General features: G+C 40.7%; 1 protein-coding gene across 3 annotated transcripts in view; it reads left to right on the top strand.

The window, feature by feature from the left end:
• The window catches only part of Slc38a6 (solute carrier family 38 member 6), a 64310-nt gene extending 37666 nt beyond the window's left edge, over window positions 1-26644 (top strand). For all 3 annotated transcript variants that reach the window (XM_040742937.1, XM_040742938.1, XM_040742939.1), the window contains 11 exons: window positions 2543-2621; window positions 10016-10098; window positions 10551-10609; window positions 14602-14667; window positions 14902-14955; window positions 16897-16976; window positions 17306-17406; window positions 23927-24051; window positions 25163-25307; window positions 25477-25571; window positions 25819-26644. In XM_040742937.1, the coding sequence (XP_040598871.1) occupies window positions 2543-2621; window positions 10016-10098; window positions 10551-10609; window positions 14602-14667; window positions 14902-14955; window positions 16897-16976; window positions 17306-17406; window positions 23927-24051; window positions 25163-25307; window positions 25477-25571; window positions 25819-25902 (971 nt within the window). In that variant the 3' untranslated portion in view covers window positions 25903-26644. The remainder of the gene's footprint in view (window positions 1-2542; window positions 2622-10015; window positions 10099-10550; window positions 10610-14601; window positions 14668-14901; window positions 14956-16896; window positions 16977-17305; window positions 17407-23926; window positions 24052-25162; window positions 25308-25476; window positions 25572-25818) is intronic.
• Window positions 26645-27144: the final 500 nt, after the last annotated feature.

Below are 27144 nucleotides of genomic sequence, written 5' to 3'. Positions count from 1 at the left end.
AAGACTCCCATTTGAAAACCAAAGAGTGAAGGCTACAACACAGACGTGATCAAGTGATTAGCCAGAGGCTAATAGAAATTCTGGAAAGAATGACAGATTGTATATGAGAAAGAAATATAATCTCACATTCATTGTAGCCTTTTTACAATTAAAGATCAAAAATAGGAAATTACTGGAAGAGCTGAATGTCTGAAACTTTAGAAATGTGTACAGTGTCAGATTAATCCCAGCAAAAGGACTGATGAGCAGATAATAAAAGTCCCAAATCCTACGTCTATGTTCTTTGTTTTGAATGTACTTTTGTCTTTTTACCCCCTCCTTCCCTCAAGATATGTTTAAGTAGTTTCTAAGCCAATTTCAGAAAACTCCAGTCTATTTCTTCGTCATTATATCACGTGCATGTAGCTCTTTGGAAAACAAAATGCTGTGACAACTCCAAATCTTAAAGTGGAAGAGGTTAGCATAGATCTCCCTCCCTCCTGTACTCAGCTGCTGGTGTTTTTCGTCTGAGAGAGCAGAGCAAGGTAGAAGACATCCACATCCAGTTGCTTGTAGTAGCCACAGCTAAGGACTTTACAGGCCTGTCTTGGTCCTTGGTGAGCAGCCATGTTTCTTCCGGAGAAAAAGAAAGTCTTAAATTACAAGATGTGGTGAAGGCATGGGATTATATGAGTTTGCCAAACCAAAATGAATGATAAATAGGTGTTTATTGGGGATGAACTTACACAGGTAACAGTAAGTGATTGTGGCAGCATTCATGCTCAAAGGATGCAAACCCTGCCTCTCCAATACTCTGCGACCCAAGGGGCTTCCATCCCCTGCTCTTCTACCTTAAATGGTGTGGTTACAGGTTCACAGGCAAGATATGGTTACAGTATGGGTCCATGTTTTCGTTGCAGAAAAGTGATTGTTACTTACCTGTTCTAAATTTAACTTTATCTTAGGTATCTGTTATCTTACAAAAAATAAAAATTGACTGTGTTTGTGCATGTGGTAATTGCTCCTCCTGCAGACTAACGTGTCTCATTCTTCTCCAGAGTTAAATCATCACAGTGTTGTAACTGCAGAGTTCAGCTTCTTCCCAACAGCTTGACTGAAATGCACACTATTCTTAAACTGTGTACCTTTTCATCCAATTTCCTCCAGACTTTCATTGTTCAGACTTGGCATTCAGTGCTGTTCTTAGTTTTTATAAGTCCAAGGAGAAAGTGGAATGTTTCCTGAAATATAAATAAGTAATAAAAGCAGTGTGCACATAGAATACACTCTTCATTCTTCAAGGGTGTTTTTTTTCCCATTGGCTCTTTTAAAGTGTGTGTGTGTGTGTGTGTGTGTGTGTGTGTGTGTGTGTGTGTGTGTGTGTGTTCGATCAATCCCTGGGGAAAAGACTGTTAAACTGAAGGTATAACTCCATAGAGATGAGTATTTCAACTTCTCCTTCTGGATTTGCCTAAATGAGTTTTCTACTCCACAACCATATTTACAGTAGAAGACTTGAGAATTATTTGTGTGCGTGTGAGCCCAGTTACCCGTAGAATACAGAAGAGGGCATCAGATCCCCTGAAGCTGGAGTTACAGGCAGTTGTGAGCTGCCCAGCAGTGCTGGGAGGCAAGCACTGAGCATGTCTTCAATCCCAGCATGTGTTTTAATGACTACATGAGGAATCGTGTCTTTATTATGTGATATAGAAGCTAGTTATTTCTCATATGTTATCAGATAAAATCTGAGTGGCAGTGCTGGCTTTGTTTTGTTTTGTTGTTGTTTTATTTTTGTTTTTTCTAAAACATGGTTTCTCTGTGTAGCTCTTGTTGTCCTGGAACTTGATTTGTAGAGCAGGCTGGCCTCAAACTCACAGAAATCCACCTGCCTTTGCCTTCGAAGTGCTGGGGTTAAAGGTGTGTGCTACCAACATCCGGCTGACCTTTGCTTCTGACTTACACAGATGGAGCAAGGATTAGAAGCTCTGTCTCCTTCACAGGCCTCATGCTGCAGTGAATCAGAGGACAACCTTACTTTATTGTGTCTTCTGTTTATGTCTTGTAATATGGAGCAGAGAGAGGAAGAAAAAGAGGGAATTGGGCTTCTGCAGAAGGTGTTTCTTGCCAGTTAAATAAAAAGAACAAGTGATCAGTTATTAATTGTGCTTACTTAACATGGTTTTTGTTTGTTTGGTTGGTTTTTGGTTTTTCAAGACTGAGTGGTCCTGGCTGTCTTGGAACTTACCAGGCTGCCACCAGACTCACAGAGAGTCGCCTGCCACTGCCTCCTGAGTACTGGAAACAGTTTTATTATAAATAACCTATTACAAAATCCCTTTTTTCTTATCTTCAATTTGCAATGTAAACAAAGGTTGTGCCATAAACTTACCAGTTCTTCTCTACAGAGTCATTTACCTTCATTTCTGCTGTATATGTTTGTGTTAGTTCATTGTGAGTTATCTTCTATATGGTGCCCTAGATCCAATGCACATCTGTGTTTCTGAATAGATTATCCTTGGAATGGTTAAAATTCTAATAGGAATTCCTTTTGTTCTTTTTGCAGCTATGTCATCGTATCTTTTAATTATTAAAACAGAGCTTCCTGCTGCTATTTCAGAATTTTTGCCTGGAGACCACAGTGGGTAAGAAGAAATGTTCCATTATATCCATTTATCCATCTGTCCGTTCATTCATTTCATTATGTTTTTATTAAACCTTAGTGACAGGGGAAACAAATGTAATGCCTGTCCTCAGAACACTTACAGGTTTTGTGGGGTGGAACATCAATAGAGAAAACACTGTGTACATGTCCACTGACAATCCCCTGTGTCAGAGCACTGTGCTACCAACCACCTTAGCTCCAGGCCCTAGTGCTCCTTGAAGGTAAAGGCCAAGTCAAGTCCAAATTAGCTCTTGGAGAAAAGTGAAGAAGCATCTCAGGATATGAAAGATGGAGAATAGCGGGGGAAGCCTGAAGATATCTGAGTTGAAGGGACAGTGAATCACCTTTGCTGTGACTTCTCAGCAAGTTGTTGTGACAATAATATGGTTGCATCCGCTATGTGACACTCATGTTAGACAGCATAAAGAATTGTGGGTGAGAACCTGTCTCACTTAGCCTCCCTTAATATTGTGAATAATGCGAAGCCACAGCACCCTTCCTTTCTCCATTAAAAGGAAACTCCTACTTTTATCGGTTTAGCTCTTCTTATGGGGAAGGACCCAAGTTAATTATGCTTTTCTTTTTGATATGTAGAGCAAGGAGCAGGACTTCCTTTTTTTTCATAAAAATAAACTTGAAAATAAAAATTAACTCGGGTTAAGCTTGTTAATTGTCCAGTAGCTCTACCCAGTTTTCAGACCACACAAAGGACTGCCCTATCTCTGGACTGGAGTGTTTGGTCGGTTTCCCCAGTAACCAAACTTACCTGCAATGCAGAGGAAACTTTCGTGTTTGGCTTAGAAAGGTGGCTTCTCTTAAAGAAGCAGATAAGTGCAGATGGATATGTGTAAGGAAGGTATGGTTACTCTTGATCTGAACAGGAATTGTGCAGATGTGATTAAAATGAGGGTAATAAAGTCTTTCACGGTCTTCATCCTCAGATGATGTTCCTTCACATGGCACTTCCTAGCATGCTCACTGCTACCTCAACTTAATCTGGTTGCATTTTGATGATGTTCTGTTTGACAGCTAACCACTCTAAGAAGTAGCTGTGTGAAATACTTTTGTGTGTGTGTGTGTGTGTGTGTGTGTATTTTCTGTAAAAATAGTAAGAACTACTTTTGTTACTTGAATCCTAAGTGAGAAATTTGTGCATGAAGCTAACAATTCAAGGCAATGTGATAAACAGTAGAAAGGAAACATGAATATGTCCTGTTCATTTTATGCTAGTTAGCCTCAAGTATCTAACTAACTCTTGACCATCTAACTTGTCATGAGCTGTAGGTCTCTTTACCTGATACTGTGAGGATACCAGTGAGGGCTGGGAATATGACTTCCCAACTGCTCACCTAGCATGCTCAAGGCCCTGGGTTCAATTCTTAGTACCAGACAAAAGCAAAGGCAGACAAGCATTCTGAAAGGATTGGAGAGATGGCTTAGCAGTTAAGAGCACCAACTGCTTTTCCAGAGGACCTGGGTCCAATTCCCAGCACCCACATGGCGGTTCATAACTGTCTGTAACTCCAATTCCAGGAGATCTGCTACCCTCACATAGACAGATATAACACTCAGGCCAAACAGAAAAGCATATAAAATAATAAATAAATCATTTTTTAAAAAAAAAGAGGGCATTGGGTGGTGGTGGTGGTGCACACCTTCAATCCCAGCACTCGGGAGGCAGAGGCAGGCACATCTTTTGGGGTCAAGGCCAGCCTGGTCCACAGAACAAGTTCCAGGACAGCCAGAACTGTTGCACAGAGAAACCCTGTCTCAAAAAAAAAAAAAAAACAAAATAAAAACAGAATAAAACAATGACCTTACCTTTGTTATGTTGCTTCCTTATTAGAGCTATGATGATCAAATAAGAGGGCACACATGTACATGCTTATAAGTATATACTAGCACAGTGTAAATGTGGAGAACAGGGAAATTCTAATGACAATGATTATATTAAAGGTAAACTTTCCTTTTTTATGCAGATTGCCAGGATGCTCAGAGTCAAACACAAATGAACTCAGATAATCTAATAGTTGCCATGTGTCACCTGAGTTTGTCTTTGTTTATTCTTTGCTTGGTCCTGAATTTGGTGACTTCTATTAGCATGCCTTAAGTGACTTTAGAATTAGTTAAAGTGCTGTGTAGCAGAAACCGGAGGTATTTTGTCTGCTAAAGCATTGTTCATTTTAAATCAAATGCCATGTATATTGTTTTAGCATTTGTTTTTAACAACCGAAATTAACTCATTTCAGTTGTATTAGTAAAACTTTTATAGAAATGTTCTATCACTGCATGCTTCAAATTCTGTCGCCAGTTTTCACCCACAGCATGTTAAAATCACACATTTTTGGTAACTTGTATTGTTTACATGCAACCTATTCATTTATGAAGCGACTATATTAATTGGCTACAGGGCATTAGTCTTTAAAGCCTAACCTTGTAGAGTCAGAAACAAATGTTGTGGTAATGAATGTTGCTTTAGGGCAGTTTATTTCTAGATGGTGTTGGGTGGCAGTATTTCTTCACTGAGATCATGTGGTATTGATGTTTTATTTTAGGGTTTGGTTTACCATAAGTTTCAGTTAAGTTCTTTCAGGTGTCCAGGTGTCTTTATTTACCGGATTATCTGTGAGCATGATGTATACTTATGAAGATGCTGTCAAATCACTTTGTGTTCATTATATTCTTTTTGTTGTTTCTTTTTGTGTGTGTGTGTGTTCATCATATTCTAATTTCAAAAGTTACTATTGGAAATCCAGATCAGAAATGCTTATATCAAACTCTTAGGATACATCTATATTTTTCCTAGAATAACTTGCTTTTTTTTTTAAACCTATAGCTGTTAAAAGTTGGGAGCTCTCTGTTAACATTTAATGGTCTTGTCAGGGGACTATGATTGACACAATTAAGTTGTCTTGCATTTGAGTTACATAATTGATATGGGATGTGAGCAAGATCCTAATTGAGAACACACGATACTCTTGTTCCATTCTATTCGAGAATGAAATTAAAGCAACTTATAAATAAATCTGGTTTTCATTTAAAAATGGAAAAAACATCTGCGTGCCAAGCATTTGCAGTACAGCTAAGGATTTATACTCTGTGTTTCATAGTTGGAGCATTTTTATCATATAGGATTAAATCCACAGATCAAACAAGTTTTCTAGGAAGTATAAAACTTGTTACTCTAATTCTTTTGGCTTGAAGAGAATGTATATTTAGGTCACAGCAGGAAAACAGGAGTTTGGTTAGATAATTCCTTTCCCCTCTTAGAAAGAAAATTTTAGTGCAGTAAATTTTCCTAAAATCTTGATTTATAAAATGTATTTACTGTGTGCTTTTTAAGACTGCTGATTGCTGGTTTGTATTCTGTGGGATTAGGTTTAATCTCATCTGTTCTTTGGACTATCTCCATGGCCAAACACAGTGCACCTGTCTGGGACATGCATGTGAAATTCATTCACTCCACTGTGTGTAACTCGTGGCCTTTATTGATAATGAGTGAATGATAAAGAGATCACTGTCTTAACGATTGGTTTTATTAACATCAGTCAATAAATGTAAGAAACGATTCATAATCAATCTCCAGGCCTAGAGAAACTTTGTTTTTAAATAAAATCCTTTCATATTGAGATTTTAAGTTCAGTCCTAAAGAGAAAATGAATTGTGACCTTGAAATAGATCAGGGGGCATCTGGAAAAATGCCATAAACCCAGGGTACCTCCTGAGGCTTGGAGTGTTTGCAGTGCTACTGTCACAAGCCTGTGGTCCTTTTATGACTCTTGCAGACACATGAAATAAAGATCCTGAACAGGGTGATCTCTGAGCCCCCCCCCCCCCTCAGCCCAAGCATTCCGGAGCTCTGCCAGTCTGATGCCTCCACACCCTACAGGCGGGACCGTGTCAGTCCTGCCACACCCTACAGGCAGGACCCTCCACACCCTACAGGCAGGACCCTCCACACCCTACAGTCGGGACCGTGTCAGTCCTGCCACACCCTACAGTGGGGACCGCGTCAGTCCTGCACTCTTAGAGTTGTACACAGCAGTTCCATCCTCAGGCCACAGCCCTACCTCAGGGTTTTAGTGTTCCTTTAGTTCTGTGCAAGGAGAACGTTGTGGTCCTCTCCACCTTCCTGGTGTTTTGTTTTCCTCCTAAAGAGTCAGTTTAGGCCAGGTGGTTGTGGCGCACACTTTTAATCCAGCACTTGGGAAGCAGATGTAAGTGGATCTCCAAGTTCAAGGCCAGCCAGGACTACACAGAGAAACCCTGTCTGGAAAAAGGGGAGGAGGGTTAGGTTGGTTTGTGAGCATTTTTTGCTTTATGTTTTTATGATTAGAACATCGATCACGATCTGTACCCTCTTAACAGATACTCAGTATACAATGCGGTGTTGTTCTCCAGCAGGAACAGCAGTGCTAACAGATGGAATCTGCTGGCTCTTCCCTTGGGGCCATTTTCTACTGGCACTGCAACTGTCTGGGTCTGATACCAGGTCCCAGAAGAAAAGACATTTCAGACACAAAGCCCCGGGCTTGCTGCCAGGTCCAGAATTCAGTTGCCAGGTGTTTCTTGGTGAAGGCTATTTTGAAGTTCCTACTTGGTTTTTTATTCAAGAGTGATTAGAAGATGAGCATATTGAGTATTAGTTCCTGTTTATTACATGGTTGCTTTTATAGCACTCCCTGCACACCAGGCTCTGAGGAGCCCGTGCAAGTGTGGATAGAGCACAGCATCAGACCCTGCAGAGCAGAAACACTTGTGCATCCGTCTCTTATAGCTTCTGGTAGTGAGTTTGCAAGGGATGGGAGTTAAAGCAGGATGGAGAGAGAGAGAGAGAGAGAGAGAGAGAGAGAGAGAGAGAGAGAGAGAGAGAGAGAGAGAGAGAGAGAGAGAGAGAGAGAGAGCAGGACAGGGGAAAGTGTGAAGGATGGGAGTTGAGCGAGCAGGACAGGGGAGGTATGATCGAGGTGCTATTTATTTCTGCTGCTGCTGCTCATCTTGCTCTCCCAAAGAGGAGGTTGTCACTGCGCCGCAGAAATGAATGAAGGAATACCAGAAAGGATGTCCTCACAAGCCGAGCTGTAATGATATGCACTCAACAGTAAAGGCCATGCATGCTAGAAGCCAGGTCTTACACCCAGCAAGGGCAAACTCTTCATTTGACAGGGCAGTGGGACTCTGGCCTCCTGTTGAGAGTGAGAGGGTGGACTACCACAGAGGGAGACTGAAATCATCTACCGAGCACTTGCTAAAGGAATCCCTACTGATCTTTGATGTTTCCCAATCCCGGTCTATCCTGGATTTTATTTTCTTAATGTGGTGCAATTGTATTTATACGTTTTGCTGATTTTCTTAATTAATCGCCGCTGCACTTTCCTTGCCCTTGTTGCATATTACCATTCTTTTTCCAGAGTCCTAATTGGACGATAACATAGTAACACCTATGGGCCAATTATATCACACCTTTAACTATTTACTAATTTAATGTCAATAATCTTGGGATAGATACATTTAAGTAGCAGCTATGGTTAGATTTTTTCTTCCTATATGTTTACTGGTTGTATTTCTTATATTAATTGTTTGTCTTTCACATGTGTGCATATTAAGGTCTAGGGGAATTAACTTTAATGTTTAGATATATTAAGAAATTAAAGTCATATATGCGCCCCCATGTATTGCTAACTATATAGAAATCACCATTTTTGTATTCTAGGTATCTCCTTCTGACTTCATATATATCATACATACATACATACATATTCAGAGTGTTACTTTTCCTTCTCTGTACTGAAATGTGTCTTTCATTCTTTTCCTGTCTGTTCATGAATGTGTACACACACAGGTATGAATGTGCATGCACACACACATATGAACGTGTGTGGAGGTCAGAGAACAACTTTGAGTGTTGTCTCTTAGGTGCTGTCCACCTCTTTCCTTTCTCTTTTTAAGACAGGGTTTTCCATTATCCTTACACTTGCTTACAAGGCTGATCTGCCTGGCCAGCAAGCCCGCCTCCCCGTCCCCAGCATGCATGCCCTGGTGTTGTGCCAGGTGCCCAGGCGTTTTTTTAGGCGGATCTATGAGTCAGATGCAGTGCCCCATGCTTCCAAGGCAGGCGATTTGCTGACTGGCTCCCAGGCCCACATTTCTTTTTTATTGACAAGCACATGACCACACTACTAACTAACCATTCTCATTCAGTAGTTGACTATCTTTCAAAGAAAAGCGTAGTGTTTTAAGCTGGTAATTAATATCCCTTCTGGAGAAATGTGGGAAAGTATGAACAGAAAAAAATGACTACCACCCAGAAACAATGCCCATTTTTAATAATACCTGTGTTTTTTCTCAGAACAATGTTAGACTACACACACATATTATGGTCATTCTTTCAAAGCTGCATTATTAGGTATTTGTTTGCTTCCAGTTTTCACTATTTTTGTATTTTTTAAACTTTCATTATTCTTAATGCTCTCAAATATTATTTTATAAAAATCTTTGTAACCATTGCTGGTGCTTCTTTATTTTTAATGGTATCTTGTAAGTGGTATAGAGCATAATTATATGAAGGCTCTTGGCATCTTTTGCCAAATTGCTTTTCATGAGGTAATTATTACAGTTTTAGCTTTGAGCAGTGTTTGACATACCTCAGTACTCTTAACCAACGTGGATTATTATCTCATTTTAAAGTATGCATTAATTTAGTAACTGAAATGGCATGACATTGGACATTTTTGTGTGTTTGGTTTGCTTTAGGTCTTATTTTGAAACATGCTCTCACTATTCTAGTCCAGAGCAGCCTCACACTGTTGATTCTGCCTTTGCCTCCCAACTCCTGATGTTACAGGCTTATATCAACATTGTTTCCTAAATGTATATTCATGACTAGCAAGAAAAGGTTTTCAGTGGGGGGTGGAGACACGGCTCAGGGATTAAGAGCACTGGCTTCTCTTCCAGAGGACCCAGGTTCAATTCCAAGCACAGCTCAAACTACCAGTAATTCTAGTTCCAGGGCTCTGACCCCCCCCCCACACACACAGGCAAAACACCAATGCATATTAAAAACAAACAAACAAATAACCAAACAATAAAAGTTTTTTTAAGATCATTTAACAAAAAGATAGGGTTTTCCTAATGGATGATTGTGTGCTCTCTCTCCCTCTCCCTCTCCCCTTCTGTCTTCCCTTCTCCCTCCCTTCTTCTTCCTCTTCCTCTCCAATCTCCCTCTCCCCTCTCCCTCCCTCCCCCTCTCTCTCTCTCTCTCTCTGTGTGTGTGTGTGTGTGTGTGTGTGTGTGTGTGTGTGTGTGTGTTAGTGTGTTAGAATGGACATGAATGAGTCCCATGTCCTGTGCCTAACAGGATGTTTTTCCTAACAGGTCTTGGTATCTTGATGGACAGACACTGCTACTCATCATCTGCGTTGGCATTGTGTTCCCTCTTTCACTGCTTCCCAAAATAGGTAAGTCTGTGAAAGAACACAGGATTTGTTTGCTGGGGGAGGGGGACAAAAGAGGGAGTGAACAGAGAGCAGGAGGCTTTTAAGCTTCACAGTACCTTGTTTTTAGAAGAGTGGTGGCTGCAAATCATTTTAAACTTGGCCTGTTTTCAGTTGCTCGGTCCTCAGCCCTGCCTAGCTAACTTATTACTTGGCTTGTGGTAGCATTTTGTCTGCCCCGCTAAAATGGAGTCGTTACACCAGAGCATTAAGGAGCAGCCTTCTCTTGCAGCATACAGCTAGTGGCAAGCCAGGTCCTGTTCTGCTGTGCAGAGCTGCATAATGATCTGTGACAGACGGGCCCTAGGCCCAGATACCAAGCTGCAATAGAAAATATGCCCGCAATGCATAGCCCTGTTTGTGCATTAGGATCACTTGCCCTATAAATTGCTTTTTATTTTATTGGTATTTTACAGGCTTTCTTGGCTACACAAGCAGTTTATCATTTTTCTTTATGGTGTTCTTTGCTCTTGTGGTAAGTTTAAAATATAATACACTGCTTACTTCATTCATCACAAAACTTCAACTGTGTCTTTTAACAGCTTTGTGCTGGGCATAGAAGCCCATTTTATATTATTAAAAGAACTGGTTTATTTATTTATTTTTTGCAAACAATTTCAGTCACAGGATTATTCATTTTGTCCATTTTAAAGAAGCTTTAAACAGCATTTCAAATTTAGTGTCTTGTGGCTGGCAGAGAGGGACGCAGAGCCTTCTGTTAAGACTCGGGGTGGAATAGACCCCTGTGCAACCCAGCAGTCCATGGAGAAGCGGGAGGGCTGTGCTCTGTACAGTCAGTTAGCACAGCACTTCCTGAAGCTTGACTCCATTACTGAAGAGACTTGATAGCAGAGGAGAGCTGGGATGTGACTGCAGCCCTATCATCTGCTTACTCAGCAGAAGTGTTCTCGTCAAGACAGTATTGGGAATAAATGTTATTTCATATGAAGGAAATGTATTTTTAATTAGCTTGATTTTATATATTATATCAGATGACAGTTTAGCATATATGTCCTTGTATATAATTTTTTAAAAACTTTTTTCTTTGCACTGTAGTTTATTCCATAGTAGTAAGTATCTAAATGCCAAGTCTTACATAGGATTAAACATTTTTAATTTGCCATGAATATATATGTATGCTTTCTCTTAATAATTACCATAAATGAATCAAGGGGAAATGTCACACATCAGGTTAGAAAGCGAATTCCAGAACTGTCAAAGCAGTCTCTGGACTGGGAGATAGTTCAGCTGATAGTGTTTGCCCTTTAAGTATGAAGATTTGCATTCAGTTCCCAGAACCCATGTGAACAGTTGGGCATGTGGGTAAATGCTTGTAATCCCAGTGCTGGGGGAGACAGAGACAAGTGGATTTCTGGACCTCATTGGCCAGCCAACCTGGCCTACTCCTGCTCGGTACACTCCAGGCCAGGGAGACTCTCAAAGAGCAAGAGGAATGGCTCCTAAAGAATGACCCCAATGTTGACTTCTGGCTTCCACATGTGCATAAACACTTGTGCACACACAGCCACACAATATGCAACCACCTGCCACTACATACATGTACACACAAAGCTCCATGCAAGCACAGCCACATCCACACCACACAGAAACACGCAACCACACACTTACTATGTATCTATACATCAGTCATGTTTGCATTACATTTATCTTTGGCTAAACTATCTGAGACATGGGATAAAACAACTAAAATAAGTGCAAGTAACTCTGATTTCACTGCTCACAAACATGCATATCATAAGGAATGTTCTTAAGACTGAAAATAGTTAACAGTGCTTGATCGTTTCTTGAATTTACCTACATTAAAATTATCCCTCCACCCACCCCAATGCCATTTAAATAATGAACTGAGCTTGTATTTTTTTTGTTCCATACTTTAGAGAAAAACTAAGTATTTTCATCATAAGGTAATTGTTGAAAGGCATCTACATGGTTAGAAGGTTTCCCACATACACATAGGAATGTATGGTTCTCAAATGAGTGTAGATAACATACTAAATTTTCTCCTCATAGTTATTCAACAAGGCAGGCATTTCATAGATAGAAGTAATTCAGTTTTCACAGTCAATAGCTTAACATAGGTGAAATGTATTGATACAATATGTCTGTTATAGTTTTTGTTTCTGCCATAGTAGATACTCTTTAATTCAATGCAGATTTCTGCTTCAGTCGTCATATGGAAATAATTCTCCTATATTTATCATGATGTTCTACAAATCATCTGCTTAGATTTCTACCTGTGAGAAGAGTTGAAATTTGGCCTACAATGAGACTATGAAGATTATGTTGTGTTTTTTTTTAATGCTGTCTTTTGTTGCCATATGTATTACAGATTCTGTTTTATGTGTAGACCAACCTAGCGTAGAATTCACAGAAAACCATCTGCACATGCCTCTCTGCCTCCTAGAGGGCTAGAATTCAAGGTGTGCTCCACCATGCTCAACTAACTTTTTTCAAAACATGTGCCAGTATGTTCATTGATTATTTTTAAAACATGCGTGTATAAGTCTATATTACCTTTTATGCAATCAATCCAGAAAACATTTTCTTATATTCTTGAGCATTGTAGATCAAAGCATCTCTACTAGCTGTTCTCTCAGACCCTGATTTTCATTTAGAAACTTAGTATCAGTTTTCCCTTGAGAGTATCTAAGTTTAAAAATAAATTTCAATGTATCGTTGCCTCAATGTGACATCACAGATGCTTTTTTTTTTTTTTTAAACTTACCTTTTTGGTCACCTTGAAACAAGTCATTAGAGTCAAGAGGAGGGAGGGGTTGCTGAGAGCTCTGGAAGGGATTTGGAAAGAATTAAAGCAGGAGCTGACCTGCAGAGGTGGGTAGGGCTTGAGCAGGGAGGAGGAAGAAAGGCTGTTTGCCAGTGCATTAAGTATTTTTAGTGCTTAAGGTCATTCTTCTTGTTGTCTCTCCATCCCCCAGGATTACCTTCTTACCCTGGGATGCTCTCCTGTCTTGTTGGTGGGTCTCTGCCCGTTCCTCTCCTCTCTGCATCTCTGCCCCCCCACCCCACCATGCATCTTTGATGTATGAATGACCCTTTGCACAGGAATTAGCTGTAATAATTAAATTTATGTTAGTATAAAGTCAAGTTGCTAATAATTCTTTCTAATAAATGAAATAGATTGCATTGTATCTTGGAGAATTTTTTTTGCAAGGATTTTGACCTGAAGGCTTCTAAAGCAGCAGATGACCAAGCAAGAAAGAGTGGGAATAGTGCCCACGTGGCACTCAAGGCCTGGTGCTCCTGGCCTGGCCCTCAGCAGTGCCCAGAAAGTGCTGTTGCTGTCAGAGGCCCCAGTAAGAGACACTAGTTTGGAGTGACATCAGTAGGGCACAAGAGAGACCAGCTCCTTACTTTTCCCCTCACCCACACACTCTCTCTCTTTTTTAAAGACTTTTCAGAAGAAGAAAAAAAAAGATAATGAGATTCTTGGTTCTGCATTCGTTCTTTTCTTTTGATGGTTAAACTTGGTTTTATTTTGAAAACTTAACCTGCAAATACCCAGTTTGTCCTTAGACATTCCCAAACCCTTTTGGGTGAGATTTTAAATTAAAGGTGACTCGGGTTAGCTCATTAACTTTATCCTAAAAGTGTGTGTTTTCTTTAGATTTATCACTGTATAAAATTTTGATTGAATTTGTTAAATCCCAAACTAGATAAGTTCCAAATAGGAATAGTATTTACTTACTGGTCTCCTGCAAAGACAAATACTTCCTTTCTTCTCTCTGCCCCTTTGTATGCTGGGATTTAGCCTGAAGCAAATATTTACAGAGTAATTATGTGCCTGCAACAAGGGCTACAATGGCAGTGTTGACACAGCCACAACTGTGGCTCTAGGAACAGGATGGCCACAATTAAGAGTCAAGTCCTGAAACATGTTCATTGATGGTTTCTGGGAAACGCCATCCCTCTGGGCTTCTTTTTAATTTTTTTTTTAACATTTATTTCTACCAGCTGGAGTCCCCTAGTTCTGTGCTCAGATTCTAGCCAGCTCTCTCCACGCTGACCACACAAACGTGAAGAGGCGAAAGCGGCTGTGTATCAGGTCACGCTCTGTATTAGAGTCCCAGCCCATCTGCTTGCTGTGCCCGACATACTCTGTGCAGTCATCGTGGAAAACACACCTCCTTCTGGAGTTGCGCTTTAAAAAACAAGCGAACAAAAAAGCAGGGTACTGCTGGAGTTGTGGAAAACTGACACAAGAGCACACTGTGTCTTTCATAAGCAAGACCCCCCCCATCAGTAAGGCACCCTGGGCCCCTCCCTCGCCACCCAGTGACCATGTTAAAGGGTGGCCCCATTCTACCTGGGCAAGGATTCATCTGTTAGCCTCCTATTTAGCATTACTTAAACACTGTCCTGGTTGAGATCAACTTGTGATGACTTCTACTACAAATCATGTGAGTGTTGGTTGTTCTACTTTTACAGGTAGTAGTTAAAAAATGGTCCATCCCTTGTCCTTTGACCTTAAAGTGCATCGATGGAGTATTCCAGGTGATCATTTTTAGGTTCTTTTATTTTTAACTTTTCAGCTAAAAAAGAAATGGGAGGTAAATGATTACCCTTTTTCTAATTAATGAAAAAGAAATTATTACATTTTATTTTAGAACTTTGCTTTGAAGTAATTTGATTTGAAAGTGTAGTAGTAATAAATTCATTGTATTTGTTGCTGTATTCTGACTTTTAATCGCTATTGGTTTCTCTTTTCCCCTCAATACTCTTAAACAGATTTCAAATGCTACAGATGACTGTAAACCAAAGCTCTTTCATTTCTCCAAAGAGGTGTGTAACTTATTAACAGATACTTTCGGCTGATTTTTCACATTTCAAGTTTTAAGAGATTTGTGTAACAGGGTCTCTTAGGTCTTTATACCTGTACCTAATTAATTTTCATGAAAGTGCTAAGTATAGGATTGCCTACCAGAAGAATAATATTATTTAACACAGGGTGGCCCATTATGAAACAGCCACCTTTTTCTTTTCTTTCTTTTGGCATGCCTTTAAATGGTGCCTGTTTTAAATGGGCCACTGCCTAAAAGAACAGATTTACCAAATGTCTGGTCTGGCCAGTGAGGTCCTCTGTGGATACAGTTTTCCTGTTGCGCTCTGGACTTGTAAAGCTAAATCGCCAATTACATCAGAAAGTCCTCCCCTGTGAGGACTTTGGTCTCTAGCTAAACAGCCTCATCATTGGACTAGCAGTTGAGCACTGCCATACTGCTCCTGAACAGCATTCCAAGAGGGAATTTATGATGCTCAGAGCAGAGACCAGAAGACCAGGTCCCATGCCCACTCTAAGAAAGCTGTAGAACCCTGAAAATGCCTGGAAGAGCCCCTGGGCATGAACAGAGACAGGAGCTGCTGTCTGCACGGTCCCTGCATTCCCTCCAGTGGAAAAGCTGCCTTCCTGTTTCTGGGAGCTTCTTCCCTCCCCTCTTTGTATTTCTGCTGGAATGCTGTTTTGTAGGCCCCAGACACTAGGCTCACTGCACGGCTTTATTAGTATAGAATGTTAATGTGGTTAGTCCTCCATGCAAAACTTTCCTTTTTATCCCCAGTTTCTAAGAAATGTCTCTCAATCCTCACAAAGGAGGTTACCACATCTTTCACATGGTAAAGACCTCCACAGGCCTTAAAGATCTAGGTAGAGTAATTGACAAGCTGGGAAATTGAGCAACATATGAAACAGAATTCGTGACTTCAACTCTAATTCCCCTAACACAGCTTCAGGGAACACAACTTCCTAGGTACTGTACTCCAAAGTAGGTCTTCATCTGGAAGTTCTTTTGGTGAATAGCCTAATGCTAGCAAAGGAAAAATATTTTTAGACCAGAAAAGAGAAATCATTGCCATCCATTTGTTAAAGACAGTAATTTAATTTACAGGGTAACTTTTTGGCTTGCTAGTTTTCTCTGGCTCTTGTAAAGTATTCTAATAATAATTTTTAAAGAACTATAGGTTTATGTATTACATGGGATCCCACGGAGTTTTTCAGGTCTAGAATTAATGATCTTTGTGTTCATTAAAAAGGATCTTGGTCAAAGATTCTGGCACCACAAAGATGTGGTTTCTATTTTTAGTCCTTACTTGCACTGAGTAAGTAAAAGCAGATTCAAGCGTTGTTGCCACTTGGGGTAATGAGATGTATCTAAATTGTGCATACCTTAAGAATGACTGGCAATTATAATAAAATGTCCTTAGAGGTAGCTGTTTATATGTTACCTAAATTATTTCTATCTTATCTAAATACTGTAGAAGATGGTGATTGTAATAAAGCAACATGATATGAGAGGCAGCCAGAAACTGTTGAGGTCAGAATAAGCACGCCACCTACCTGGAAGCTACAGTGTTCACTGCTACCTGTAGAGCTCCCCACACACCTACTTCCCCGCACACACATCCCTCTCAAACGTTTTATAAAGAGGTCATTCATAAAAGATGAAATAAATTCAACCAGGTTGCTTTTAAAAGAACTTTATTGTTGGGCCGGCAAGGTGGTCATTTGTATTGTTGGGCGCCTGCTACCAAGCTCTACTCACTGGGACTCACATGTAGAAGGAGAATACTGACTCCCACGAGTTTTCCACTGACCCTTACAATTTCTAAGTGGCATAGGTATGTGGGCACACACATACACATTTTTTAAGGTGTAATTAAAACAGAACCAAGTCAAATAAAAATGGAGTAGCATTTAATGACTTTGTCTTCTAAATTTTTTTTCAGAGTATTTATGCCATACCAACCATGGCATTTTCATTTCTCTGCCATACCTCAATATTGCCCATTTACTGTGAGCTTCAAAGGTACTGTAGATTTCTGGAAATGTGCATTTACCTCGGGGGCTTGCTGATTGAATTTCATTCTCACTTACGAGTTCTTCTCTGTTGTCCTGAATTCTAAGAAGTGTTAGTTAAAAAACAGACAAGGCAAACAAGGGCCACTTCTGTCCTCATTGGGACTGTTGCCAGTGGCACCCTCTTTTCAGTGAGTGGACACTTGTGAACTCTAATGTGTAGTTACGGATGAACTCATGCTTGTCTGAAAAGTCCTGACCAGCCTGAGAGATGCTTGTCTCTCCAGATGTGACTCGGATCGCTGGCTTTACCAACTCTTGCTGGTTCTTGTGTTTCAGCCCCTCGAAGAAGAGGATGCAGAATGTGACCAATACAGCGATCGCTTTAAGCTTCCTGCTTTACTTTGTGTCTGCACTCTTCGGATACCTCACTTTCTATGGTGAGTATATTCTTAACTATAGGTGATGAAGGAAGCACGGGTGACGTCACACCCGCCGTGGCCATTCTTTCTACCTTTCCCTAGTAAGTTCATCTGTCAGGCCACTGTCAGCACTGCAGTGACTTTGTTACTCCCTTCCTCTGACAAAGGTGAGTCAGACTTGAGAGTGATGACTTCACGGGAAAGTTTTCCCCCTTTTTAGATGTTTATTTTTATGTATGTGTGTGTGCATGTATGTATGTGTCTAAGTGTGAGTTTGTGCATGTGACTGGAGTACCTGTGGAGGCCTGAAGAGGGCATCAGACCCAGGAAGCTGGAATTACCCCAGAAACAGGTGGCTGTGTCCCCTCCAACTTGAGTGTCAAATTCCTGTTCTCTGTGTGAGTGCTACACATCCTTAACGGCTAAGCCATCTCTCTAGCCCCTAAAATTTTTCTTAGACTTTTATGTAAAATTTCAAACATATTAATATCTCAATAAAATAACAATTTGGATCTTTTAAAATTACACATCCAAAGTCAGGCACGGCCAGGCGGTGGTGGCGCACGCCTTTAATCCCAGCACTCGGGAGGCAGAGGCAGGCGGATCTCTGTGAGTTTGAGGCTAGTCTGGACCAACAGCCTCCAAAACAATACAGAGAAACCCTGTCTCGTAAAAAAAAAAAAACAAAAAAATTTTTAAAAAAATAAAAATAAAAAAAACAAAGTCAGGCACGGTGATGCACACCTTTAATCCCAACACTTAGGAGGCAAAGGCAGGTGGATCTCTGAATTCAGGATCAGACAGGTCTACATAGTGAGTTCCAAGATACCCAGAGCTACATAGTGAGACCCTGTCTCAAAAAAATGAAAAAAAAAACGTACATATTCAGTATGTTAGACTCTAGATGATAAACTTACAGGTTAAGAGAGTAAACCACCTCAATAATTACAAAAGAGCAATTCAGGAAGCAAATGGTAGTACAGCACACAGATGCTGGGCATCACTGCCTCTGCTGCATCTATATAGCATGTGTGTAAGGCATCACTGTCTCCATCTGAATCTATACAGCAGGTGCGTAAGGCATCACTGCCTCCATCTGAATCTATATAGCATGTGTGTAAGGCATCCTGCCTCCATCTGAATCTATATAGCATGTATGTAAGGCATCACTGCCTCTGCTGCATCTATATAGCATTTGTGTAAGACGTCACTGCCTCCATCTGAATCTACATAGCATGTATGTAAGGCATCACTGCCTCTGCTGCATCTATATAGCATGTGTGTAAGGCATCCTGCCTCCATCTGAATCTATATAGCATGTATGTAAGGCATCACTGCCTCTGCTGCATCTATATAGCATTTGTGTAAGACGTCACTGCCTCCATCTGAATCTACATAGCATGTGCGTAAGGCATCACTGCCTCCATCTGAATCTATGTAGCATGTGTATAAAACATCACTGCCTCCATCTGAATCTATATAGCATGTATGTAAGGCATCACTGCCTCCATCTGAATCTATACAGCATGTGTGTAAGGCATCACTGCCTCTGCTGCATGAGGGCCTTTCTCTTTAAGTTTCTTAAAGACACGTGTAGACTTATAAAACATGAGCAAATTCTCTTTTATTTATTTTGGAAATGTTTCCTGCATGGTTTATTGGGGTTTTTTTCCTCTTTCAACAAGAATGTCAAGAACAAAAACAAAGTCTAGAAAAAGAAAGAAAATATGAGCAAAAATTGCAAACAATCACATCATAGCACATACTGTTCAACACGCCCAGTTTTGAATGTATTCTTCAGCTTATAAATGTTTTTATAGTGACTGCGAGTGAATGGCTGATACTACTTGGGGTGCTCAGCCGTTGGTGACCTGGTTGATGGCTTTGTACACCTTTCAAGTTTGAGACTTCAGTGGTCACCAGCTGTGAACTTTATTAATACTTTTCTCCCAGTTTCTCCAAGCTGCAAGTCTTTAGACAATGTTTTCTTATACCACCACATTGCCTAGGCCCTTTGAGAACAATACCGGTTTTGAAATCCAACAAATCTGGTCATTTAACTAACTGCCATTCCCTAACTAGCTCTGTGACCTTGAGGGGAGCCTCTACATCGAAGCATCTTCAGCTCCCAATCTATAACTGCATAGATTATAGTGAGGCAGAAATGAATTCTATATAAAATTCTGCTATAGTATTTGGCACGTAGTAGTCCTTCTCAAATGAGGACTCTTTATAGTTATATGTGTCCCTTACTTCGGCACTATGCTTCTAATTATCCTTACGTGTGTAGTATATATGCACAGGTACATGTGTGCACCTGTGAGGGTGAAGGTCAGAGGACAAGCTCGGGTGTCACTCTTCAGGAGCCTTCCACCCTGTTTTTTGTTTGTTTTGGTTTGGTTTTTGAGACAGGGTCTTTACTGGACCTGAAATTTACAAGTAGGCTTTTGGGTTGGCTGGTCAGCAAGCTGCAGGGACGCCACCTGTCTGCCTCCCCATCACTGTGTTTATAGGCAGAGATTTTCTGTGTCCTGGCAGTCACTCCTGTATAGCCACAGCAAATCAATATTGATTGATGCTCAGCCAATTGCTCAGACTTGTTGCTTGCTAACTTTTATTATTTAAATTGGCCCATATTTCTTCTTTATGCTCTACCATGTGGCGGTACCTTTATTAGCGTGGCATGTTCATCTCCTGCTCCCTCTCTCTCCTGGCGACTTCTCTGACTCCACCCTCTTCGTCCCAGCATGCTCTCTGCCCCAAAATCTAGCCTAGCTAATGACTACTCAGCTTTTTATTAACAATCAGAGGAATACAGTTTCACAGTGTACAGGATTATTCTACAGCATACCAACCACACGCAGATTTTTTAAAGATGGATTCTAGGGATCGAACTCAGATCCTCATAGCTGCAAGGCAACCATTGTACCAACTGAACCCTCTCCCCAGCCCCTCTTCTGTATGACAGCTTTTCAGTATGTGCTCTGTTATCTAGGTGTTATCAGCATGTGACACAATTACAGTGGTTCTGTATGTCTGTTATTTCAACAGTAGCAAGGCAATCCTACTCATCGAAGTTTGTGCTTGCATTTGATCCTGCTGCAGGGCGAGAGTAGTGGAGTTCTGTGTGTATCATCCAGAAAAGCATGCTGCCCAGGCCGAGCGCAATGCCTGCCACCCAGCAACTCAGATGTTTAGATGAGTAATGAGGCCACTACCTCCAGAGACAGATGGAACAGAAGCTCTCGGGTTCTGTTTCTTCCTTTTCCAAATCCAGTGCTTTCAACACTGTCCCACCTCAAAAAAACCCATAAAACCCAGGCCATACTGCTTTGTTCTAGCTTCTAATTAAAGTGAACTTTAAGAAACCGTGGCTTATCTAAGTCCCTGTCATATGTCTGTCTGACATCCATTCACTGTTATTTTCATTATCAGATGAAGTGTTTCCTAGACAGGGATTTGCCATGTTGCCAAGTGAAGCTGTCAGGTACCTCTAACTTAGCCCTCCTCTGTAGCCCCTGTGCGTTCAGATGCTGTGTACTGAAGGAATGAACAGCCGATGGGATCACACAGTGGGTGACAGATGGGTGACAACGCCCTCCTAAAGGTAGAGGGCAGGAGTAATAATTTGTTCCTTGTAGTAGTTCTTTCTCTCTTTTTTTTCCCCCATTGTTAATTGTAATCAGGAAATGCCTTGTACTGTGACTTTCAAATGGTGTAGTCAGAGCTGTCTGACAGCAGGAAATTGTTGGTTTGGTAGACCTAGCCTGAAGTTCAAGCTTGTCATTCATCTTTTCAGGTTAGCAGTGTTATCCCAGAGAGGCAAAGTGGCCTGGAATTAAAGGCATCTTTCTGCATGCAAGCCAGTTTTCTTGCTGCGACTTTACGGAAATCTTCCTCAGTGTCTTAAGCCACGTGACGGCAGTGGTGCAAATGACTTGCAAAAATCACCATCGGGTCCCTTCTTGAATTTGTGAAGCTTTTTCTGAGTCCAAATAAGTGTGCTGTAATTGATCCTTACATATGTTAAGGCTTGGCTAAGAATAGAGGAAGGCTGGCTCAGAAGTTTTTCTCCCTGGGGAAGTGGTGTTTCTAGTAAATGTAGTTCTTAATACTCTGGAGCTGATTGGAATCTTTACCCCAGACTCTCAACGTTTAGTTAATATCAGACTTCTGTCAGATTAAAGGGATCTGTAAGTATCAACCTACATTATAATATTGGTTCTAATCACAGATGTTAAAGAGGAAAAGCATCCCTCTGGTGAGCCAGGCTGGTGCCCAAACATTGGGTAACCAGACCATTTTAATGTCTGTGAGGTTGTTAAACAAGAAGTGTTAATAGCCCATTTTATGATTCAGAAAATGGAAATAAAATAGTTTGCCATATTTCTCCAAAGACTCCCAAGTATCTCCCAGATTTGGAAATAGAATCCAGATTTCTTGGTTCCTCCCAGTTTTCCTACCTAGTCCCATTCTTCATTGTGTAATTTTGTCTGTAGCACTGTAGACAATTTTGTTTCTCTCCTGTGCCAATGATGACTAGCCTAGCTCAGAGCCTCATTACTTTAGTGATTATAGCCATTACTTTCTGTTTTTTGTTTCTGGTATTTTCTTTCCACTCTGTACTTGTGAGTAATTTGGCTCACAATACACTCCTCTCTGTTCCGCATTGCTGCAACAAAGTACCTGGGGCACAAAGCACCCTGAAGGAGGAAGGGTTTATTATGGCTCCCAGTTCACGGATTCAGTCCATCATGGCGAGGGGGGGGCATTGTCAGAAGAATCAGGAGTAATGAGGTCTGTCCATTCTCCTTTTCAGACAGTCGAGGATCCTGGCCCATGGAATAATATCACCCACACTGAATCTACCTTAACTATGCTAGTCAAGACAATCCTCCATGACTTCGAATGGCAGCACACATATCTATCATTCCGTGCGTTCAGTAGCTGTTGAAGTCCATGAACTATTGTCATGTGAAGACATAGGGACTAAGACCAGAGAACTTGCTAGTCGGTAGTGGGATTTGAATGTGCATTGTCATCTCACTGTAGAATCAGATTTGTTCATGGTGTATAGACTTTCTGTTGTGTTTTTAGGGAGTCCTCTTATCTCTTAAAACTTAGAAAAGCAGAGGCGTTATATTTCCTTCAATTTTTGTATTTTTGAAATGTGATCGTCTTATTTCTAAAACCCTATTCTCTGAAATGAAAAAGCCCCATTGCATTTTAAGTTCAAACTCATCTTTGTCCTTAGGTCTTGAGGTGTGATGTGAGTGCCCTCATTTCTTTCTTTCTCACAGGACCTGGGTGAGGGAAACCATGTGAATGGAAAGCAGGGTTGGCATCTCTCAGTCCTGTCTCTCTCTGTCCTGAATAAAGATGCTATTTTCTTAGAGCTTCATTTTCTCATATGCAAGATGGAGACGGACAAAACTGATAGTGTGCACGAAACACCATGCAGACTATAGAGACAACCCCTGAAAGTACAGTATTGCACAGAACGCTGAAATATGAGAAAACGCTGGTATGGAGGGAAGGCTATCACAAAAGTGTGGGATGCTCTGCTCCGCCCCCCTGCTACGTGTTCTCGGGCAAACTGCCTGGCATTTGTGAGCCTACCTCTCGTTGCCACGGTGACCAAGCTTAGCAGTATTACATGCAAGTACTTTACAGACACTTTCGTTAAACTTATGGACAAGTTCTAAGGAGTTTTGCTTTGGTGTGTGTTTTGTTTTATTTTGTTGTTTTTGTGACAGGGCCTCACTGGCTTGGAACATGCTAGGTAGACCAGGCTAGCCTCAAACTCACAAAGATTCATCTGCCTCTGTCTTCCCATTGCTTTGATAAAAGCCATGCCCCATCACACCTGGTTAAGGAGACACTTTAAATACAGGGGTTTTTTTGTCCTAATTTTGAAGACTTTGTGTGTCCTGGTTTAAAGTTTCTTAAAGAACACAAAAGAGTTGACATGGGCTGGCAGATGTCTCAACAGGTAAAGCACTTGCCACCAAGCCCAGTGGCCTAAGTTTGATTCTCAGGGCACACAGGGTAGAAGAAGAGACTCAACTGTTGCAAGTTGTCCTCTGAGCTCCTTTTGTGTGCAATGGCACAGACACACCCAAATAAGTAAATAAATGTAATACATTGTAGAGAGAAGTGTACATCTCAGGAAAATACTGAGTAGCAGAGAGAAAGGGGTCAGAAATGAATTTCAGGGGCTGCAGAGATGGCTTAGGGATTAAGAGCACTGACAGTTGTTCCAGAGGTCCTGAGTTCAATTCCCAGCAACCACATGGTGGTTCACAACCGTCTGTAATGAAATCTGGTGCCCTCTTCTGGCCTGAAGACATACGTGCAGACAGAATACTGTATACATAATAAATCAATCTTTAAAAAAAATGAATTTCAGAATGGAATCCAAGCCTACTATGATGTAATAAGCCAAAAGAAAATAATTTTGCTACTATTGATATAGTGGTGAATAGTTTATAATGCGACTCTGATTGCCGCTGCTGTTGTTGTTTTAATTTATTTACAGACAAAGTGGAGTCAGAATTACTACAAGGTTATAGTAAATACTTGCCACATGATGGTGTTGTCATGGCGGTGAAGCTATGCATACTGTTTGCAGTGCTTCTGACGGTCCCTCTGATCCACTTCCCTGTGAGTATGCCTAAAGATTTTGTTGCTTAGTGTCCTGACTCCCAAGGATGGCAACACTAATTCTCTGCAGACCAGAACCTTTGAATCACTGCTAGTCTTGTGTGTCTTATTCATTTGTCAAGTAATTGATCCAAGACCTCATACTAGCATATGGTTCCATGAAAGCCCAAAAATAACAGTGAACCTCGAAGCTAATTTGTGCTTGCTGAGATTTAGTTTAGATTTACCTCTCCCTCAGTTTTGTTTCCAATTTGGAGACTATAGTTCTAAAGTGGTTTTTTTTTGGGGGGGGGCATGTCTTTCTGTGTTCAGCTTTCAAAAGAATATGCACAAAGCAAAGCAGTCGCATCAGCAGAAACAAGCCCCTCTTGTCCTGTGACAGGTTGCTTCCCACAGGGAGTTCATGCTTAGGCTTTGTACTTGTTCTAGAATTTAAGAGGGGGAACAGATTTCCATTCTGTATCCAGTCGCTACACACATAAGAATCTGAAGAATTTCCATGAAAATGAAAACAATGGCAATGGGTAGAAATGCTTCTGCCCAGGCATTTTGAACTCGTGTGTCTAAAGACCAGGACCTTCCAGAATTCTTGCTCCTCCCTGTGATACTGGAGGACCAGGGGTCCTTGTGGGCTGTGGTTGCCAGTGGCCTGCCCACCCTAGCAATAGAAGATGCAGGAACCTTTTTTTTTTTTTTTTTTTGTATTTACATGCCATAGAAGAGATAACAGAAATAAAACAGAATGGTATTTCTTTTCCATGCCATGGTTTATTTTTTTCCACTTGGAAGTTTGTTTATCTATTGAATTTAATGAAAATTGTTCTTTGTGATTTCATAACACACTGTTATTTCTTGTAATTTTTCGAATTACAGAATCTAAAAAAATCGCCTGTGAAACTTTTGTGTGGAATTCAAGCAAAATAATTTTTATGAAGCTTACTCAGAAAGGTTTCTGTGTGTAAAAACACTGCATAATGATAGTTTATGCTGTGTCTGGGGAATATAAATGATCTGGGATAAAAATATTATGGTTACTATACATGTGTTTCTCTAAGAAAATGCTATGCCTTTGATCCTTCCATTTTGCCTGACTCTTTTTTCTGTTACACAGGCCAGAAAAGCTTTAATGATGTTACTTTTCTCAAATTTTCCATTTTCATGGATTCGGCATTCTCTGACCACGTTAGCGCTCAATGTTATCATTGTTTTACTTGCAATGTATGTTCCTGACATTAGGAATGTATTTGGTGTAGTTGGTAAGTTTCCATTTTTAAAAAATCATGTAATAAAAGGGACAGGGGAGGGTGTCTCAGTTGTAGACTTCTTAGATTTGATTTCTAGCTCTGCAGAAATAAAAGGGATAATAAAATCTTTGCTCTCACAGCTGAATCCAACGGTGTCTTGTTTTTCTCCTCTACCTTGTAGGTGCCAGCACTTCAACATGCTTGATTTTTGTGTTCCCAGGATTATTTTATCTAAAACTCAGCAGAGAGGATATTCTCTCATGGAAAAAGCTTGGGGTAGGTTGTTTTCAACTCTTTCATCTGAAGAACTAGTTTGTCATTTTTTTGTGACTGTGTCTATGTCTAAGAAGTCAATATGTACCTTAATATGTAAAGTACATTTTGGATCGGGCATGATGCTCACGCCTGTCATTCCAGCTCTGGGGAGGCTGAGGCAGGAGGATTGCTGGGTATTTGAGAGGAGCCTGAGCTGCACTGCAGAGAAGGGCGGGGGCTTGCCTCACTGTGTCCTTTGTCTCCACAGGCCTTGTTCCTGCTCATCACTGGTGCCTCGGTTGGGAGCTTCAGTTTAGCACTCATCATTTTTGACTGGGTCAACAATAAATAAAATAATTTTCTATTACAAAGAATAATTTACCTCTGTCAGTAAGAAGGAATCATTCTGGAAGGCACTGAATATGAAAATTATACTCAGGAAAATTATTACCAGAAAAGCGAAAAAGAGCAGCAATATACACCAGAAAGTAGGAATTTAATCATTTTAATTTTTACCAAAAATTAGAAATACTCAGAACGTTGTTCTTAAATATATTGAATTACTGTTTTGTGTGGGAGTTTTGTTTTGTTTTTGAGACAGAATCTCGCTGTATTGTCCAGGCTGGCCTTGAACTTACAGCTATCTGCCTGCTGCTGCTTCACAAGTGCTGGTGTTAAAGGTGTGCGCCACCATCCTGGCACATACCTGCCATTTGTGACTTAAAAAAAATAAGTAGCCTTTATTGTTTTATGGAGTGAATGAAATAAGGGGTTCCCTGTGACTTCCTACCCTGACCTCTAGCTTTCCCTGATATGAACGCCTGTGTCAGTATAGCACATGTTATACCTAGGAATGCTAAAGGCCTTGTTCTTCGTCTCCACTGATCTTTTTACCAGAAGGCCATGGCTGGGATCTTGTAGGACCCTGTGTCATTTTCAGACTGACTTTTTATTTAATAGCTTGTTTCCTTTTAATACTGAATAATATCCAGTTATAGGGACATATCAAGCTTGTTGATCCACTCACCTCTTAGAAGACCTTCCTACTTCTTCCAAGTTTTGCCAACTATCAATAAAGGTGCTAAAACTAAAAATGTGTGTGTGCAGGTTTTTACATGATCATGTTTTCAGTGGGGGGGCATTCAATAGGAAGGAACACTTGGTCCATTGTAAATGTATGTTTTGTTTTCTAAGAAACCGCCAAACTCTTCCAAAGCCCTTGGATACTTTTGTGGGGTTTTTTGGGGGGGAAGGTTTGAGACAAGGTTTCTCACTAGTTCTGTAGACCAGGCTGGCCTCAAACTCACAGAAATCCACTGGCTTCTACCTCCCCGAGTGCTGGGATTAAAGGCATGCACCACCACTTTTTCTAACAAGCTTTTCCACAGGGAAACATTTTTTTAAATATAAAGAATCAGGGGCTGGAAAGATGGCTCAACAGATAAGAGCACTCATTGCTCTTCCGTAGGACTCAGATTCAATTCCCAGCACCCACATGGCAGTTGACAACCAGGGGAGTCAACACCGTCTTCTGGCCTCTGCAGCCATAAAGCACACATGTGATACGTAGACATACATGCATGTAAAATATCCA

This window comes from Mesocricetus auratus, unplaced genomic scaffold (assembly GCF_017639785.1).
Source record: "Mesocricetus auratus isolate SY011 unplaced genomic scaffold, BCM_Maur_2.0 Super-Scaffold_15014, whole genome shotgun sequence".
Taxonomy (NCBI): Eukaryota; Metazoa; Chordata; class Mammalia; order Rodentia; family Cricetidae; genus Mesocricetus; species Mesocricetus auratus.
The sequence above is the reverse complement of the archived record's forward strand: the minus strand, read 5'-3'. Positions and strand labels throughout refer to the sequence as shown.